Genomic DNA, 18,665 nt, shown 5'->3' on the forward strand with positions numbered 1-18,665 from the left:
ATTTCATATACTAGAACATCTTGCAAGAGTCATCATATGTCTTTAAAATACCATGAGCGATACAGCCTTCAAAATTTGGTATTAATTCATCAATATCTCCTAGCCTTTCTTTTTTCTTCTTTTAGGTGTTCTGGCCTTCTTTTTCTTCACACATAGGATACCAATAGTCACACAAGAAGCACCATCTCTGAATTATTATTGGGTACCTCTCTTGGTAAGGGTATTTTCTTTGTATCTCCCTGCCACTCAGTTTTTTTTTTCAGCCTGTCTGCAGTCCCTTTAAAGTTTAAAGGGACTGCAGAAGACAACCTGAATCAGCTAAGCAAGGGGGGGAGAGCTGTCATAGCTTTCACTGGGAATAGAAAATAGGGGTCCCTTTAAACTCGTGCTTTCTTCTCTATTCATGAACTGTTTTAAAAGTTCATGATGAGCCAAACTTTGGTTTGTGAACTACAAATTCATGATAAATTTTGCTTCATGGTACAAATCATAGTGTTTAATGCAAAATTTGATTAAATGATAAATCTATTTAAAATGTATTAACCTAACTGTGAAAGTTTTCCTGAGCATCATTGTAAATAATATAGTAATATATCTACTATGATTTCTGTGTTCAAAATATAAATCCTAGTTTCAGTTGTGTACACAGTTCTAATATGGGATGTCTAGAAGATGCTTATTCTCCTATTTGCTGCATGGGAGCCAGATATATGCCCTTCTATTGGAAATATTACATTGTCTTAGGATTTGGAACATGACACTGCTAAAGATAGCATATGTATTCTGGTTAACGAGCTATTGTGTGTAGTTTGGAATGTGGTTATGCCACAGGCATTTGCTGGCCAGGTTGCTGATGATAATCCACATACCCTCTCCTGAATTCAACTTCCTTAAGAGCCAAAATAGCCTTGTCCCAGGTAAATGCTTGGTCAGTTTCATCTCCTGGCAACTATTCTTGAGATTTTGCTTGGACTAGATATAAAGTTGAAAGTAACAAAGGTAATCAAGTTCTCTAAACTTGATTGAGATCCAGTCAGTACCAGTTTCTATGTGAGTCCTGTATCTGCAGACTGAATGTTTTACCACTTGTGTGCTGAAGACTGCATTACCTGACATTTTACAAAGAATAGACAAGAACATGCTTATCTCTTACCCACCCACCCACTTACCCCAAGTGCTTCTATAGCATGTGGACTACATACCTTGAACTAGGACTTGTAGAATTAACCCATGGAAACAAAACAGTGGCAGGATATTATTTATACAGGTCATATGAATAACTCAGTTTTCCTAACAAAATGTGAGTCCAATAGTACCATTAAGATCAGCAAAGATTTATTCCAGGCATTCGAGCAGATGCACTCTTCCTCAGACAAAATGGAAGAAATATCATGAGAGTACAGATATAAGGCAAAAGTAGATTAGTAGCAAATTAGTAAACTGTGTCATAATATCCAAATTATGCAGTATGATAATTCTTTGCATTCAGTTGTAGTTCACAAAAACATTGGAGAAATAAAAATGTCAAAATTAGTAATTAATGGCAGACATGAAAAAAAAATAATTAAATAGACTAGTTGATTGCCCGATCCGTCTCCACCCAAGCATGGGAGCATCCCCACAAGTGACAAGCTGTGCTGAGATGTTATCCTGGTCCTGAGACCAGAGAGTTAGATTCTACATTACATTAGATACTACTTATATCACATTACAGTCACATTGTCCCAAATAAAATAAAAATAAGGGATTGTAAGGAATGTGGATATAAGAGTTGAATGAGGTTAGCTTATGTAGTGAGATAAGAAACCTCTGTCCTTGTTGAGTCCTGGGTATTCCATTGTTTTGAGTGTTGTAATAATTTGCACTGGTTTCTTATTTCACTATGTATGCTACCCACTTGAATCAATTTTCCTAGTGACACTAAAGCCATGCTGCAGTCCCTTCTTGTGGTTCCATCCCTGTGTTCTACTCCATTCTCCCCAGTTTTAATTGCAAAATCATTTCAAAAGAAAGACCACCAACCAATATAGAGAAGATGAGGAAAGATAGCAATTGGTCGTCCACTTTTACTAGTTAAAGAAAGATGACTGTGTAGTGAGAGTGGTGGTGATACAGCAATTCTAGAAAATGTTCAGAGTTGAGTTTTGGTGAATGTATAGGATTTAATTTTTCTTCAGTTTCGAATTAATGATCTTTATGTTGTATCTGTATGAAAGTACATAAACTACCATATGTGTTCTCCTTGTTTTCAGACTGTCATTATAGGCTCTTATCTAGTTGCACATGGATTCTTCAGTGTCTATGCAATGTGTGTTGATACACTCTTCCTCTGCTTTTGTAAGTATCACCTCTTAGTACTTCTGCTGTTAATATGCAGATAAAGAGCCACTTGGTCAGTTACCTAAGAGAATTCATGTATATGTAGTAGAAGAGAGCCTTTGCTATTTCTGTTATTGCACAATCTACTCAGTTATGGCCTTCATTGTGCAGGGGATTCTGAAGTACATCAGCACCAGATGTGGCTTCATTGATACAGCTAGTGTTCACTGGAAGAGTTGGCTCTTAGAAGAAGTACCTGTTACATAATTAGTACTAACTGGCTTCCAAGTATTCTATAATTGTACAGTGACATTTAACGTAGATGAGTTTAGATGCCGTATTTTGTTGACAATAATATAGTTGCAATTTTAATATCCCTGGAGATCTTGGACTCATTTAGAATGCCATGTTTTGATTGCCAAGACTATATTCTTCAATAAGACAGCTGAAAGTTTAACATATTTTCACAAGGGAAGAAGTTCTTAGTCCTTGTTTATATGTTAATTGCTGTGGTTTAGAGTGAGCTAGGGAGCACCATAGCTTATTATAAGAAGGAATTTTTCATTGCCAGTTTAATTAGTTAATTTGTATGCCAGCTTTGTGCCTCAGACAGACTCTCCAGGTTCCTAACAATATCTAGCAATCATAAAATATGATTGTTAATACTCAGCCCTGGAACTTATGTTGCTATAATAAAGACATCTTTCAGCATATGGAAGTGGTTTTCATTATCACTGTATAATTATAACCAGCCCACAAAATATTTGGAGTCTGTCCATATCATTTGAATAAGCTCACCTTCAGAATATTAACCATACTCTCAAAAATGCATACAACTAGAGAATTCAGAACCCAAACATAGTGAGAAAATTAAAACAAATAAAATAAGCAGCAGGCTAATAACTGTCTCAGTAATGCATGCCAGCTCAGCTGTTTTGTTAATGTCTTGCTATGAGCTAATCTGGTGTTGATCAGCCACACTTTTAATCATGATGGTATAACTGACAAGATCATTAAAGGTACTAGAGAAGAACTGGAATAGGGAATAAGCTGCTTACTTCCCTTGCCCTACTACCACCACCATATCTCCCTATAACCTCTATTAGCCTTTTTCAAGCTTTTGACAGTGGAGGAACCCCCAAAATATTTTTTAGGCTTCACGGAACCCTAGGAGTGGTGATATGCCCCTTCAGAGAAATGGGTGCAGGAGTAAGATGCAGGAACCAGCCAATCAATCATTTACTGTTTCCAGTGTGGAGAAAGAGACTAGACCTATAAAGCAACAGGGGAAAAAGGCTCCGGTGATGAAAACTACTTTTTATGCTTATCTGATTCGGCCATGATTTGACCGCTTTAAATGTATCCCCCCCCCCCGCTTTCTTAGGTAGCACTTGAGAAGGAGGGGGGAGGGTGTGCGCCAAACAGCTGATGATAGATGCCCCTTTTAAATCCATCCCCAGCTGGGAGCAGGCAGTGTGCCTGTCATTATCAGTTTTTCAGCATGCTAGCCACTCCCTTTAAATACTCACCCCACCTTCATAAGCAAAGCCTGTGAAGGTGGGAGAGAGGGACTTAACCTGTAATTATCAGCCTAACAGCTGATAATGACAGCCATGCCACCTGTTCCCTTTAAATTTTCCCCCAAGCTGGTGGCACAGCTATCATTATCAGCTAAGGCAGCTGCCCACTCCCTTTAAATGTTCCCCCTACTTTCTTAGGCAGCTTTGCCTGAGAAGGTGGGGTGGGGAAGCATGCATATGCAAAACCTTTGAAACTTTTTGGATTCAGCTGAATCTATTTGGCTAAATCTGGAAAACTGAAGGGGTATTTGTGCGTTTCAGATTTGGCCCAAATAGTTTCAGGCCAATACGAAATGGTATGAATTTTTTTCTATATACACATGCCTAGTCAATGGCCATCTGAACTTCTGTGAAAGGCCATGTAACACCTGGGGAACTCTTGTGTAACCCCAGAGTTAATAAAGGACCCCCCCCAATCACACTATGCTATGCATGCAGTCCCTCACCCAACTAGTTTGGAGTTTGGGGCTGGGATGTCATCAGTACTCTGATGACATCCAGCTGGCCATCCATCTACAACACCAGATCATCTGCCGAGTTGTTCAGAGGCTGTGGCAGACTGGCTCAAGTGGAGTTCCCTAAAGTTAAATCCAGCTAAGATGGAAGCCTTCTGGTTGGGTCAGCATGACCCAGGCGAGTTTGTGCAACTCTGGGTTCGTGATAAAGTCTAATTAACAACTTCCGTCAGAAACCTGGATATGATCATGGACTCCTTGTCTAAGAAGGCCCAGATCACAAACATTGCCTGCCATGTCTTTTAGCATCTGTGCCAGGTGCAGCAACTGACACCTTACCTGTCAACATCTGACCTAGCCACTGTGATTCTTGCACCAGTCATCTCTAGATTAGACTTTTGCAACTCACGATATGCAGGGTACCATTGGAGTTGCTCTGGAAACTTCATCTGGTCCAGAATGTGGTTACACCCAATAATTAGCAAACATTTGACCTATGCTCTTCAAGCTGCACTGTCTCCAGATTGAGGATTGAATCAGGTTCAGGGTAATGGTTGTCAACTTTAAAGCCCTATATGATCTAGGATCCTTGTATCTGCAAGACTGCCTCCACTATGCTGTCCCCCCAAGAAACTTAAGATCCAGAGAGATCCAGTAAGATCCCCAACCCCAAAGAGGTCACAGTAGCCTCAGCCAGGACCAGAGTTTTTTGGGGCCGGCCTTGGCCTGGTAGAACACTTTGCTGAATGAAATCAGGGCCCTCAGAGACTTTAAACAGTTCCCCAGGACCTGTAAGACAGACCTGTTCTGCCAGACCTATGGTTGAGGCCAAGAAATAACATCAGAATTCTTGCTTCCCTACTTAAAGTGCCCAATGTACAGGTTAACATCTACCACCAACAATATGGATGTACTTTGTGTCTTTCTCTCTCTAAAGAGAAAGAGGCAGCTTGTCTGAAATTTTAATGTTAATATTTTTGGGAATGATGATTTGATTGATTGTATGTGATTTTATGTAACATAATTGTTGAGAACTGCCTTGAGCCCCCTGGTGAAGGGCAACCTACAATGGAAAAATTAATTAAGTAATTAAATATCAGGAGAAGTAGTCCTGCAGAGTAAACCAACCAACACAAGGAACTGTACTTGGACACTGATTAATTACCAATGAAGTGCCTGTAGAATAGGTGTAATATGCATAATCCACCTAGTTCTTGATAAATTGCAATGTCATGTTACCAGCTGAAGTACATGACTTAAAGGGCAGTTCAATGTAGAACACTTTACAGCAGTGGTCCCCAACCTTTTTATCACTGGGGACCACTCAACGCCGGGGACCACTCAACGCCTTTTACTGAGGCCCGGTGGGGGGGTAGTTTACTCCTCTACTCTTAACCACTGCCCTAACGCTCTCTGATCGCTATGGTAATGTTTAAACATCCCTTCAAAATAAGATACAGACACGCCACAACAATGAAGTATGTTGTAAAGGGCTGGGGGGGATGAAGTAAAGGGCCAGGGGGGGGGGGAGAAGGCGTCCTTTGGGGCCCACCTCCAATTAGTCCAAGGACCACATGTGGTCTGCGGCCCACAGGTTGGGGATTGCTACTTTACAGTAGTCTAACATCAAAGTTACTATGCTAAATGAAGAAGGCATTTCCCATTAGGTGGCCAGGAATAACCTGTTAGCCAGAAAGTCTTTACAGTCCACCATTTTCCCTAAGCAGTGCTTTCTGATATTAGCCAGTGAGACATTTTTTGGCAAAACTACAAAAAAGGAAAGCAGACTGAAAAAACCCAAAGAAAAAATATCTTGGTATCTTTCATGAAGCATAGAATAGCCATAAAAGCACTCATGTGCCCAGTGATGCTGGTATGACTTTTCTTAAGATCCCCAGATAAGTACCTTCACTGAGAACCAGCTATCACATTTAGGGGGCTTCAACAGAAAATCTGTCTTTACTAAGTACAAGAATAATTGCTCTTAGCATGCTGCATGAGCAGACGAGTTAATCACAATGTGGCTGTTGTGCATCTTGCTGTAATGCAAAAAGAGATTTTAGTGCTTTTGTGGCACCCTGCAAGGACTTAACACTAAAGCTTGGTTCTGTTGCAACAAGATTTCTGATACTGACTCCCTTTCTTTGAATTCCTCTTCTATGATTTGGTTTGTTTTTGGCTGCTTGATGCTTTGCCTCCTTTTGACCACTTGATATTCAGGTGAAGATTTGGAAAGGAATGATGGATCTACAGCAAAACCTTACTACATGTCAGCCAGTCTTCACCGAATTCTGGGAAAGAAGGAGCTGAGTCCTAAGAAGTTAATGGGATAATGTTAAAAAATACTCATGAACATGGCAATGATGTTGATTTTAAGGAAAGGGGAACAAGATAAATTGAAACAAAACATTTTTTAAAGTGTAAATTATGCTTCTGACTAATGAATGATTGGAAAAAATTTTATTTGTGACTAACTTAAAAATGAACAAATGGGCAGCATTTAAACTACATTTTTAACAGCTGTGAAACAAGGCCACATAGTTTTTATAGAGTGCCTATGAAAAGTGTAAATGTGAAATATTTTTTATCTTTAGCTCTTAGTGTTTTAATAACTTTTCTAACTCAAGATTTTGCTGTTTGAAACTACAGCCATTTTGATAACTTTTTATAGGTGTATATTTGTAAAGGATATTCAGGCATTTTTTCTGAAAGCACTACAGTATATCCTGATTAGCCATTTTTAAAAAATAACCTCCCCCCCCCCCCCAAATCAAAACCATAGGTAACCAGCACGTAGTCTAAATTTGTAATTATGGTGCTATGGCTGTATTTTTACTGTACATGCTGGTTGACATCTATTTAAAACTGTGATTTAAAATATATTACTGGTTCCCTACAAAAAAGGTACACTGCTATGTCAGCCAAATCTACCACTAAATGTAAATGTTGCAAAGAAAGACATTAGTTCAGCTTAAAGAATGTGATGAAAAAGATGCAGCTAATTGTTGAAAATACTGGGAACAGAGTCATATTATTAAGCTTTTAGGAAATGTGCTATACCAGAGATTTCAGTTTAGAGAAGCTGGACAAGAGCCTCTGTGTTCAATCTAATGCAATACAGAATCTGCATAATGTTTGTTTGGTTCAGTCTCCCACTGGCTAGATGGTAAATTTAATGTTCCACATAGTAAATATATCTAAACCTGGTTCATAACACCAGATTTGGATGTGTCATTTTAAACATTCAAATTTTGGTTGGATTCTCTAGTTGCCTGAAAACAAGGCTTTTCTTGCCCTTCCCCTTCACACAGCCTCCTTTTGCGACCACTGATAAGGCATTCCTTGGGGTCACGATACCCATTGAACAAAAAGCCACATGACAAAGGAGTTGCAGGCAACATGGGGAATCAGCAACATTTATCCTACTACTCTGTTGCAACTTGTGCCTGCAGAAAGCCATGTGGAGAAAGCTTAAGCAAGGTGTCATACTGAGATCTGGGCATGGAAGCTCACATGATTGTAAAGATAAGCCAGAAGAGAGAATGATGTGATGAACCACTTTGAGACTCCATTAGGGTGAAAAACAGGATACAAATAAGAATAAATAAGGGCTCCTCATGTTCATTGGCTTTATTTACATGGGAGCCTGACTTTTAAAATAAAAAAAGATTGAGCAAAAAGACAAATCCTCCAACTGGAATCTCCAAAAAAAGAAAAGAAAAGAAAATGACCTCAGGTGAATAGTTAGAACTTTACACATCTATAGATTTTTGGTGGCATAAAATAATATACTCTTTGTGCTACCTCTCGGCTAAAGAGGAAGCCCACCAGACACTTATGCTGGGCAGCATTCAGTACAGAGAGCCCAAAATCTGATGAGTTTTTGTACTCTTCAGTTGCAATTTAACAAATACTTGAGTGGAAGCCAGTTCAGTTGACATAAGTGGAGCATTTCCATATTTATTTTGAATTGGATTGTTTTATATTCTGGGGCCTTTGAGGAAACTTTAGACCCAAAATATTTTTTAAAGCTTAGTATACACTCAACTTAAAGTATTTCAAGATGTAATATGGATTCCCAGCAGATGAATATAACTAGCATTGAATAAGGTGAGGATACAACAGGAAAAAATATAAACTGTCACTGGATTTACAAGTTTTAGGGTAACGATTTTTCATTAACAGATTGCTGTGTTAGCATCTTAATACCCAGCAGCACAATACAGATGAGAGTAATGTGATCCATTACTTTTCTTAGAAAAAAAGACAATGGGATCCAGTCTAGCTTGAGCTAGCAGCTGATGGCTATGGAAGCACATGCCTATCCCATGAGCTTCAGTAAATGTCCAGATGCCTTGGCCAGGAAAACAGGTCGTGGAAAGTTTTGTATGCTGGCAGATCCCCGTTTCTGGATTGTCCAGTAGGATTCAATCCAGCACTGGGTTTTATGTACACTTAGACATGAATTCATCTAAGTATGTTGGGTTGTGTCCTTCAGGCAATCTTCTGTTAATATCAATGATTACTCCTGTTGATTCTAAGGGAAGCAAATTCCGGTCTGATCATAAAATTTGACACACTGCTACAAAAACATTTTTGATTGGATGTTCCAGCAACTATGCCTGGAGTATAACACAGAACGTAGCATTATGCAGGCACTGCTAGCAGTAATGTTTAAGATCCATATTAAGTTTCACTGAAAAATGTTTTTGCAGAAAACATTCTATAGCCGTTTTATGAATTAATTGAGCAATTGCGAAAACTGTGAAAATGCAAAGCAATAGCACTGAAATTTGGCAGTAATTCATCATACAATAAATTTATTGAAAAAATGATCTTGGTAGAAAAGCAAAAATCCTGAATATCTTTCTCAGAAATGAGCATTAATGTGAAAACTAAGTAATAATTTATTTTTGAAAGACAACTACTTTTCAACTTGATTGTGCTTCTTAATCCTTGGGCCAAAATTCTGCTGTTTATTATAAATGTTGGTTTTATGCGTAATGTGCTTTAATATAAAACTAAAGCTTAATAAAATGCACTTTGTCGCTTTAGAGAAGACGAGTATTGGAAGAATCATTTTATGGTGAGATAATAAATTTGAAATAGGCTTTGATCCTGCATTTATTCAAGCCATTGGTAAGACAAATGTCTCTTTGGATGAACTGGTGCAGCATCTGGCCCAAATAATAACAAAGGGCTGATTATATTATTACAACTGTGTTTACACCATAATAAATGCCAAAACATCCATTGTTTAAAATATACTGAGGCTGTTGTGCATAAAAGGGCCAGAAGGTGGCAGGATTGCTTTCGTGTTGTGTGGCTTGATTGTCTGCTTTCTGCCATTCTTCCTCCTAGTGGAAGATTTAGAAAATCAGGATGGCTCTGCTGAAAGACCTTATTACATGACTAAATCTCTACTGAAGATTCTGAACAGGCAGAACATGCCAGCCAAGAGACAGTAGAGAATGCCCACTGTCCTAACCACACAGTTGTGTTTGGTTCAGTGCATCGTTTCTTCAATACAGTGTTAATTGTCAGATTTTATTTGCGCATGTTTTATACCAAAGCTATTGTACATGTGAAGCCATCAAAATTTGTAATTACATTGTTTTAAAGAATTCCAGCAAAAAAGGGAGAGCTTTTATATCGAGATTTACTTTTCATTTTACTTTAATTCTTGTTGCTTGGATATTTTGGAGTGAAGGAGTATATTTAACATGCTGGCTCTTTATTTTTTAAAAGATGAGATGTGAAATGTATTACTATTGTGAGTCTAGGACAGATTTCAGAAAACATGTGAAGGCTTTTAAGAATGAAAGTCAGTTACTGTCCCTGTCCACATGTCACAGAATACGCAAATGTCTGTTAATCGTCTGGTCACTTCTTTCGCCTGTACAGCTGCGTGCTCTATGATCAAGTGCCTTACTGGCTATTGGTATTAACGAGTTTATGCTTTGAAGTTTACAAGTACCATTTGAACCACAAAGCACCAATTGCTTGATAAGAAAAATAAATCTCTTTGTTTACTTGAAATATATAGATACAAAATCAGTTATTTTGCCCTTGTGCAAAATACTTTCAGTATCTACCATTTCCTAGCTTTTTACTATAATGTGCTTGAAAAAGGAAGCAGTGGAGAATGGTACACTTTATAGCATTGTGAGAATGTTTGAGAGTTGTGTGTTTAGTTTTATCTGTGGCAAATTCATGGTACAAGGAATTTAAAAATAAATAAATCAAGGCCTAGGTCAAACAACTCTCATTTTAAGTAGAGCAAGTGATTGAGATAGGGCTCTAATGTGCTACTTCCATTCATCCATTCCTTTCAAACCCCTGATGCTGTCCTGTTCACAGCCTGCACTGACCTTCTGTGTCAATGGAGATACAATCCACATGTGGGAAGAAATATGCAAAATTCTGAGCAAAGTGGTACCATGCTATTGCGGGTTTTCCAGGCCACAGTTACTGGCAAAACATCAAGGGCTCAAACCACGAGACCACGGCCATACAGCCTGGAAAGCCCAAACATCCACTTTACTCCGACTGTGAAACCCTTCAACAGTTCAAAGTGGTACTTTGTTTTCTTTTAGCTTTTCATGAAAAACTGTGCTTAAACCATGAGATTAGTAGAACTGTCAACTTTTTAGGCTTCTCGTCTTCCTCTCAGTGACTTGATCTGCCACAAGCAGGAAATGATAATGTTTATCTGCACAAAGAAAAAAGCTTCATGTGCAGATTTCTGTAGAGCAAATGTCTACTGAATATGCAACTACACCGGCAGCCCTTCAGTTTGTACCCGCTCTAAGATTTAGCCATTGAATCGTATATAACTGAATCATGCATAACTCCTTAATTTTGTAAAATGTTTGCAGGCTATTTAGTTTCTTTTTACACTGATGATAAAACTGTTCCACATGTACAGGAATGACTGTGACATCCCCAGTAGCAGCTAATCCCTGATAGGATGATTCCCTAAACATAAGGAACCTTTTGTCATGGAAACTACTTAGCTTTTATCACAATCCATGTAACTAACAACCTTACATTATTAGCGTAGCCTGTGAGTGTTCCTAACTGGAATGGATAATAACTGGGATATCAAGAGTGTGATGGGTACAGTCAAAAGTTGCTTCTGGTTTTACTGCCCCACTGATTACAGTTGATTTTACTTCCTAGACAGAGTGCTTAAGATCACAGAACTGAGAGGAGAAGTTGGCTTTGTGAAAGTCATTCACTGGGACCACAGTTTAATTTTACAGTCTGTCTCACAGATTTGCACCAATATAGAAAACACTATGTTGGTTAACTGAACAGAGGGATTAATCCAACTCTTGTGTAAGTTTTTAGCAAGGCCAAGCTTTCACAGTTTAGAAAGGGAAACCAAGAAGGTGCATATTCAAGAAGTGTATTTTTCCTTTGTCCACCATTGTAAAGTGGATGCTCCATTTTGACGATTATTTACTTACTGTTAGGAAGGGATTTTATAAAATGACTCACTTTTTAAACTATGGATCACTAATGTAATCAGTGTAAAAAGAGATGACATCCTGGATATATACCGATAAATTGCATAGTGGCAGCTGAAAGAGACCTTGTTGTCAGTTGCCTGTAATCACATTTCTGTTTTAAATGTGATGTTTAAACCTATTTTGTTTTTCTTTCTCTTGTGCCCCAAACCAAATTAACATGAGCACATGGCTGAGCTCTAAAATATTTTTCTTTTTTTTGCTTCTGCTGTGCAGAAATACTAGGAACATATTGTTGGAAATATCTCTTCAGAACTAATACATTTAATATTTAACATGATTGTTAATTGTTTTACAGCTCTTGGGGTTTGTTCTAATAAAGCTTTAGATACAAAAGGATGTATTTTGTGTTCATTCCACTTCAGGGAAGTGCATCATTCTTTTTGAAAGGCTTTGTGCCATTTGCCTTCCAGGTAGAACCTTGTTTCTATTGGTTAATCGAAACACAGAATCAGTTTGACTGATGGGGATTGTAATCAGATGTCAAGTTGTATATTCATAGCCTACCTTTTCCCTGGGAGTCAAGGCTGCCATGAAGAAGCCAATATGGCAAAGATAAAATAAAACTGCCATACATCACTATAATTACTACCAACCACTAATAAAATAATTCCCCTTGAACATTCCAGGCACTGCTTCTCAACATTCCCAACAGTAGGCTCAACTGAAAACCCTGTCAAAGAGAATAGCTTTCCAAGTCTTCCTAACAGCAGCCCATGAAACTCCTCCATAAATAGTTGGGGAGGGGCTGAATCATGGCCATGAACCAGGAAAGAGCACAAACAGGGTAAGAACTCACAACTCTGGGAACGGGTTAAATAAATGTTAAGCAGAAAAACACAGTTTACACACAGGGTTATACAGGGAGAAACAGTTCTTCAGATACGTGGATTATGAAGAATTGTAAACATGAGCACCAGTATTTTAAGATTAACACCAAATAGCCAGTCAATACAGCTGTTTCCAAACATGTATTACCAATATATGTTCAAAGTAGCTCACTCCAGTTCTCAAATGGCCAACTGCATTCCACCCTAATTGCAAATTTTGTTTTTAAGGATAACCACGTAGAACATATATTCAAATGAGTAGCCGTGTTGGTCTGAAATAGCACAATAAAATCAGGGTCCAGTAGCACCTTTAAGACCAACAAAGATTTATTCAAGGCATGAGCTTTCGAGTGCAAGTACTCTTCATCAGACTATGATCTTCTTACATGACAGGGAATATACCAAAAATCAGTTCTGTTACATCTGTGTCACAACCAGATACAGCCAATGATAATCCTTTGTCAAAACAGCCAATGAATCCCCTAGAATTCAGTGTACTTTACAAAGAGAAACCAAAGTGTTGCTGGTAGAATATGTAGAACATGTTACAGTAGACTAAGTTGCATTAAGTCGATTTATCTGGTTAAGTTTGAAGAGTCCAGCTCTGGAAACAATTTAGACGCAAGCTGTCATTGTAAGGTGTGACTGGCCACAGAGCACCAACCTGCAAAGCTAGGTCCAAGAGCATCCTACCTCTTCACATGATAACCCTACTCCATCTACCCCAGTCAGAAGAGCAAGATCACGTCCATCTTTTCTGTTTGTTTGAGAGCAAGCCACTTTTAAGAATTAATTCAAGAACTTTACCCTCATCTTCTGAAAAAATATGTCTAGGATTTCACTGCAACTATTTATGGATGTTCCTGAAAAGTCTAGAAGGATTATTGTTCTGAGAAAGGCCAAGCAAATGACAATGGCAAACTGCAAAAACTCCCTCACTGAAAGGGCTCTAGAAAAGGCAACTAAAATGTGTGATCAAGACTGAGATCAGTAATTTATTTCAATAAAGAAGGCATTTGAAAATTAAATTGACCTTCCTTAAACTGACCACTTTCCTTTGGGACAAGGGCCCATGTAACTGATTTGTTTGCAATGGTTTTGCGCTTGTGCAATAGGAAACATTCAGCACAGTGCTTGGCAGGGCACGTGCTCAGAAGTCACTGGACTGCTTGGGTTACATATGCTCTGGGTTATTTTGCGGAGGGTCACACATCAATTAAACTCCACTAAATTTCAAGTATACGCATAATATTTATTCCTGTGCCCCTGCTACAAGTGTGCATTGGCCATTTGGCATAAATATCCAGGTGAAATTCTGAGTCTCCTGCCTGTGCAGTGAGACTCTGGCAGTGAGGAGTATGGTGGCACCCAGCTTTTCCCTGCTGGCCTAGGCATGGAGTGGCTGATGATGATAAGTACAACAGTGGTGGTTCCTGATTTTACCTTATGCTGGCTGGGGCACAGTGCAGGTGGTGAGGAGTGCAACAGCAGCTGTGTTCTTCCTCCCAGGCCTTGGCATGCCCAGGCCAGCAAAAAGGAGCACAGGCACAAAAGCAGCTGGCTTCACTCTGTGCCCTTTTCCATAGTTGTTTTGGCCTAATCCAGCCCTATATTCATCAGTCTGCAACATGGCACATGCTTAGAATTTAATGAATTATCATTCCTAGGGCAGTGCAAGAATGTACAAAGTATTTGCAATCCAATTTAGAACACTCAGTTAACATGAATATGCTCTTCTTTGGGAATCAGGCAGGACTGCTAAGAAACCACAAGACTCCCCCCCCCAATTTATTCTAGGCCTTCCACAGTCACCCCCAGATCAAAACTAAATCCCATAAGAAAGTTAATCACGTGGCTTGCCCAGCTCCATGGGTGACAAGGAAGACCTGCCCTTCCCAAATTGACCTCCTAGGCCTACCTTCCTGGTAGTTTTACAGCAAGAGATGTGACATCCAGTATCACTTTCCCCCAAATCAAGGTAACAAAAAAAAGTGTCTCTTACAAATTTATTTTTCTGTCAGGTTGGCAGAGAACAGAGACAGCTACATAAAAGGGAACATGTTTTTCTTTTGTTTAAAGATGTTGCTCACAAGGAGTGATCAAATTGATGTTCAAGCAAAAGATCACTTGCATACCGCTGGTTTAGATCTGGTAATCTTTGTGACTGAGCTCCTTCACTGTGATATTTTGTCCTGCTGATGATGAAAACAGCATTGAAGTTCTCAACAGTCTTTTCCTGTGCAAAGCTATCTGCTCATAGCTAAGTAGATCTAAATTGTGAAGGTAGAGAAATCATTTCTTTGTTCTGCAAAGCACCTGGCATACATCTGACTATTGTAATCATTATTATCAACAGTAACAGAATGCATGATATATGCTTGCAGCACCATATAATCCATCACCTCTAAATTGAAATGCTGAAAAAGATCTTTATAATTCATCATCTCAGACTGAGGCAAAGAATGCATTTGTAATCTAAAAACTAGGGTAAAAGGTTGCCAAGAGTCCAAGACCTTTAATGTTCACCCCATATGCACAAGTTGTTTTTAATTAAATTGGGATTTCTTAAGCTTCTCCAGCATTTCTTGCATCACGTGCAGCCTCTCAGGTTATTGATTATTGTGTCTCTGTTCATTCACGAGACATAACTTATTGCAAACCTGCTTTCCTTCTCCTTTTTTTAAGGCATGCTCATAAACAGACTTTCTGTGATTGATGTGTTTTATGTATCTCATAGTTTACTTTCATATTGCATTTAAATCTAGCATTGGCTGCACGCCATAGAAATCTTAATCCATCTCCAGAGGAATTTAAAAACTGAGGATCATTCTCCCTCTTTTCATCTAGGTATTCTGCTGGCCAAACTTGTTGGGGTCACATTCCTATATCAGTCAGTTCTCCTGTTTTAAGATTAGTCATTTGAATGATCCAGCCAGGAAGTGAGGGAGAATCACTTCTCAGAGTAGCAGTACATATCTCCTGTGTTGCACACTGGAAGAGTACAAGAGCCTAGTATGCAAAGGGGCAATTCTCTCATGTGGGGAACTAGCTTGGTCAATCTAAAGAGCAGTAAAACAGTAGAACTGTTCGGTGAATTAGGAATGTGAGATAAGTCCCACCATTTCTGCACTGGGAACTTTGCTGCCCTGACTACCACATGGGAGCACAAATCTGTGGTGGATGAGGTGAACCAGGCCAAATGCTCCCCCATGCAAAAGTAGGAAGAGACAGGGCAACCTCCAGTGTGGAGGCAAGCGCAAAGCCTCCAGTGGAGGAACAGTCTAGAGAGAAGCAACCTGTTGAGCTTTGAGGGACCAGTGAGGTAGATTGGAAAAGACTGTTCACTCATGTTGACTTTTCAGGTATGCCAGTGGCAAGGAGGATGCCATGAGTCTCTACTGAACTGGATTAAATCAGTTCTGAAGTTAACTGTGTTGATTTACACTGAAACTGAGATAAATTCCTGAAATATCTCCCTGAAATGTTGAAGTATGGGTGCAACAGGGGGAGTACCATCTAATGTCTGAGAACTGCAGACTGTTCCCACAAGTTCCAACTGTCTGCTCAATTTCTAGCTGTCTCATACATACGCTAATAGGAGTCTTCGACATTTGCTGGAGTTTATGCAACAACTGGGAAGACGAGGTGTGTGGATGTATATGAAATGGGCGGGGGAGTTGCCTCTCCCTGACAGGCAGCTTTTGCTCCCACTTCAACTGTGCACCTTACCATTCCTTTGCCTTTCCCCATAATCATCAAGAGCCATTTATAGAGAAAATAAAAGACTTTTCTCCAGTTAAATCAATTTTTTTGATTGGAACTAATAAATCTTTCATGTCTCCCCAAAGGAAGATGCAGCCCTGCAGCACGGAAAGGGATAGCATAATATATCTGCAGCACTTTCACTTTCATCTTGCCCTGAACTTGACCACATGCCACCTGCACATTCATTGCTGTTTTGCATTAGAAAACTACTCTGTAAGAGCATAATTCCACCAAGCGAGACTTGGTTTTGGGGGATGTAGGAAGGATGTAGAGAAAGGAAAGATTTGTTTTGTACACTAGGCCACAATGTTGTTTCTGGTTGCCATCATTCGCTACACATCTGACCAAGTCAATTTCCTGCCTTGGATCAGTTTTCATGACATTATATCCCAAGCTCTCTATTCAGTTGTTTTGACTGGGCTAGGTGGGTGATCTATTTTCATTTTGCTGCTTTGAAATAGAATTTTTTTTCTTCATTCAGAAATATCTCTCACACTCAGTTTTGCTCTCGATCATATTGCAACATAGCTTATCTTTAGAAAACAAAAGTCATATACACCAGTGATCCCCAACCCCCGGTCCGGAGACCGGTACCAGTCTGTGGATCAGTCAGTACCGGGCTGTGGCTCCTCCTCCCCGGCTGCTGCCTCAGGGGCTGCCCTGCCACTCTGCCGCCGACTCACCTTTGGTGCTCTCCAACGGCCGCCATGGCTGGGGCTCCCCCTCGGTGTGGCACTGCGCAGCAGCTGCTGGCAGTGCCCCCCAGCAGATGGCGGGAAATCAAGTGGCGCAGGAGCTCAGGCAGTGGTGGTGACATCCCTCAGCAAAAGACTACCCCCCCCCCGGGCTCAGTAAAATCGTCAAGCAATGACCGGTCCCCAGGTTAGGGTCCGCTGATATATGCTACCCCAGTTCTTACCATTATGGAAATAAATCCTAGCAAACCTCAGCACTACTGGCCTTCATAGTTTGTGGGATTACAAAGCAAAAGCCCTTTATATGGAATTTAATTTATCCATTTCATCCAAAGACTGCTTTATCTTTGATTCCATTGAGTACTATCTGAGAGATGAGAGACTAATAAATGCAGCTTTGCAGAGACAACCATATAACTTGTTAGCAGACAATATGGTTATCTCCCCCCCACACACACACACATTAAATGTTTGTTCTTAGAGCATGTCCTTGTTCTGCAAATTCCATTCCAGTTTATTAAATGGATACTGGAAATACAGCTCTGAGGACAATGCAGCATGGGAGATCTGTGATCAAGGGAACCAATGTGGATTGGAGCCATAGTGCGGGGGAAGAGTGTTAAATGCTGCCCCTTTCCTCAATAAAAATTGCCCCATGCCTTTCTCCCTCTGAGAGAGACAGCATAGAAACTAGATCTTTGTCTCCAAAGCTAATCACAGCACAGGGAGGCGTATCTTGATTGCAAAGGTTCAGGGGGTGGAGCAAGGCATCTACTCCAACTGACCCTTTCCCATTCTTTAAAGTTTAAACCATATGTCTGATAATTGGGTGGTGGTGGGGTTGTTCTGAATATTTTAGAGGATCCCATTTCTAGACCCCTATGTCTAGGTTTCAGAGTGACCAGATGAGGTTATTTACAAATCTGAACTAACTCTTTTGAATTGAGGTCAGTTATATATGTAGCCTGCTGATACAATGCGTTCTTCTAGAATGGTGATCCTGATCCAGCTGTAGTCAAGCTCATATATATACCATTACTTGTCAAAAAATAAAGGTACTTCTTTGCCAAATCAACTATCCTGTCATTTGACTGTTGCCCATTTGCCCAACAACAACATTTAAAGTCTAGGGGCAAAGCCCATTGTATCCAAGAATACAACGGGCGCTAGAGCTTGGCAGTGGGAAGAGGAAGGGGAGGAGTTGTCCAGTCTGTAAGGGCATGGGGTTGAATGTGTGTGTTGTGTGGGAGGTTGTGCTGGCATGGTGGCAAATGAGCTCATGGGTGTGGAGATATGGGTGTCAAGAACCTGTGGTGTGGAATGTTCGTTGAGTGTGGGAGAGGACTGGAGACTCTTCTTAGGGGAAGATTACATGGCAACCAATTCCTCCCAGTTCTGCGTCATTTCCCTTCTTGTGTGAATTAGGCCACGTTCACTGAAATGCCCCTTTGCTCTAATACACATGGGGTAGTCACACAGGTGGGCACAG

At 39.9% G+C, this 18,665-nt stretch overlaps 1 protein-coding gene across 6 annotated transcripts in view; it reads left to right on the forward strand.

Annotated features, from left to right (window-relative positions):
• Positions 1–12,225, forward strand: part of SLC44A5 (solute carrier family 44 member 5) — a 223,836-nt gene extending 211,611 nt beyond the window's left edge. For 5 of the 6 annotated variants that reach the window (XM_077333307.1, XM_077333305.1, XM_077333309.1 and 2 more), the window contains 3 exons: positions 126–214; positions 2,253–2,337; positions 6,575–9,413. In XM_077333307.1, coding sequence (XP_077189422.1) covers positions 126–214; positions 2,253–2,337; positions 6,575–6,687 — 287 coding nt within the window. In that variant the 3' untranslated portion in view covers positions 6,688–9,413. Of the gene's footprint in view, positions 1–125; positions 215–2,252; positions 2,338–6,574; positions 9,414–9,715 lie in introns of those variants that run through there. The other variant, XM_077333306.1, reaches the window with a different exon arrangement.
• The last annotated feature ends 6,440 nt before the right edge of the window (positions 12,226–18,665 follow it).

This window comes from Paroedura picta, chromosome 4, assembly GCF_049243985.1.
Source record: "Paroedura picta isolate Pp20150507F chromosome 4, Ppicta_v3.0, whole genome shotgun sequence".
In the NCBI taxonomy this organism is placed as follows: Eukaryota; Metazoa; Chordata; class Lepidosauria; order Squamata; family Gekkonidae; genus Paroedura; species Paroedura picta.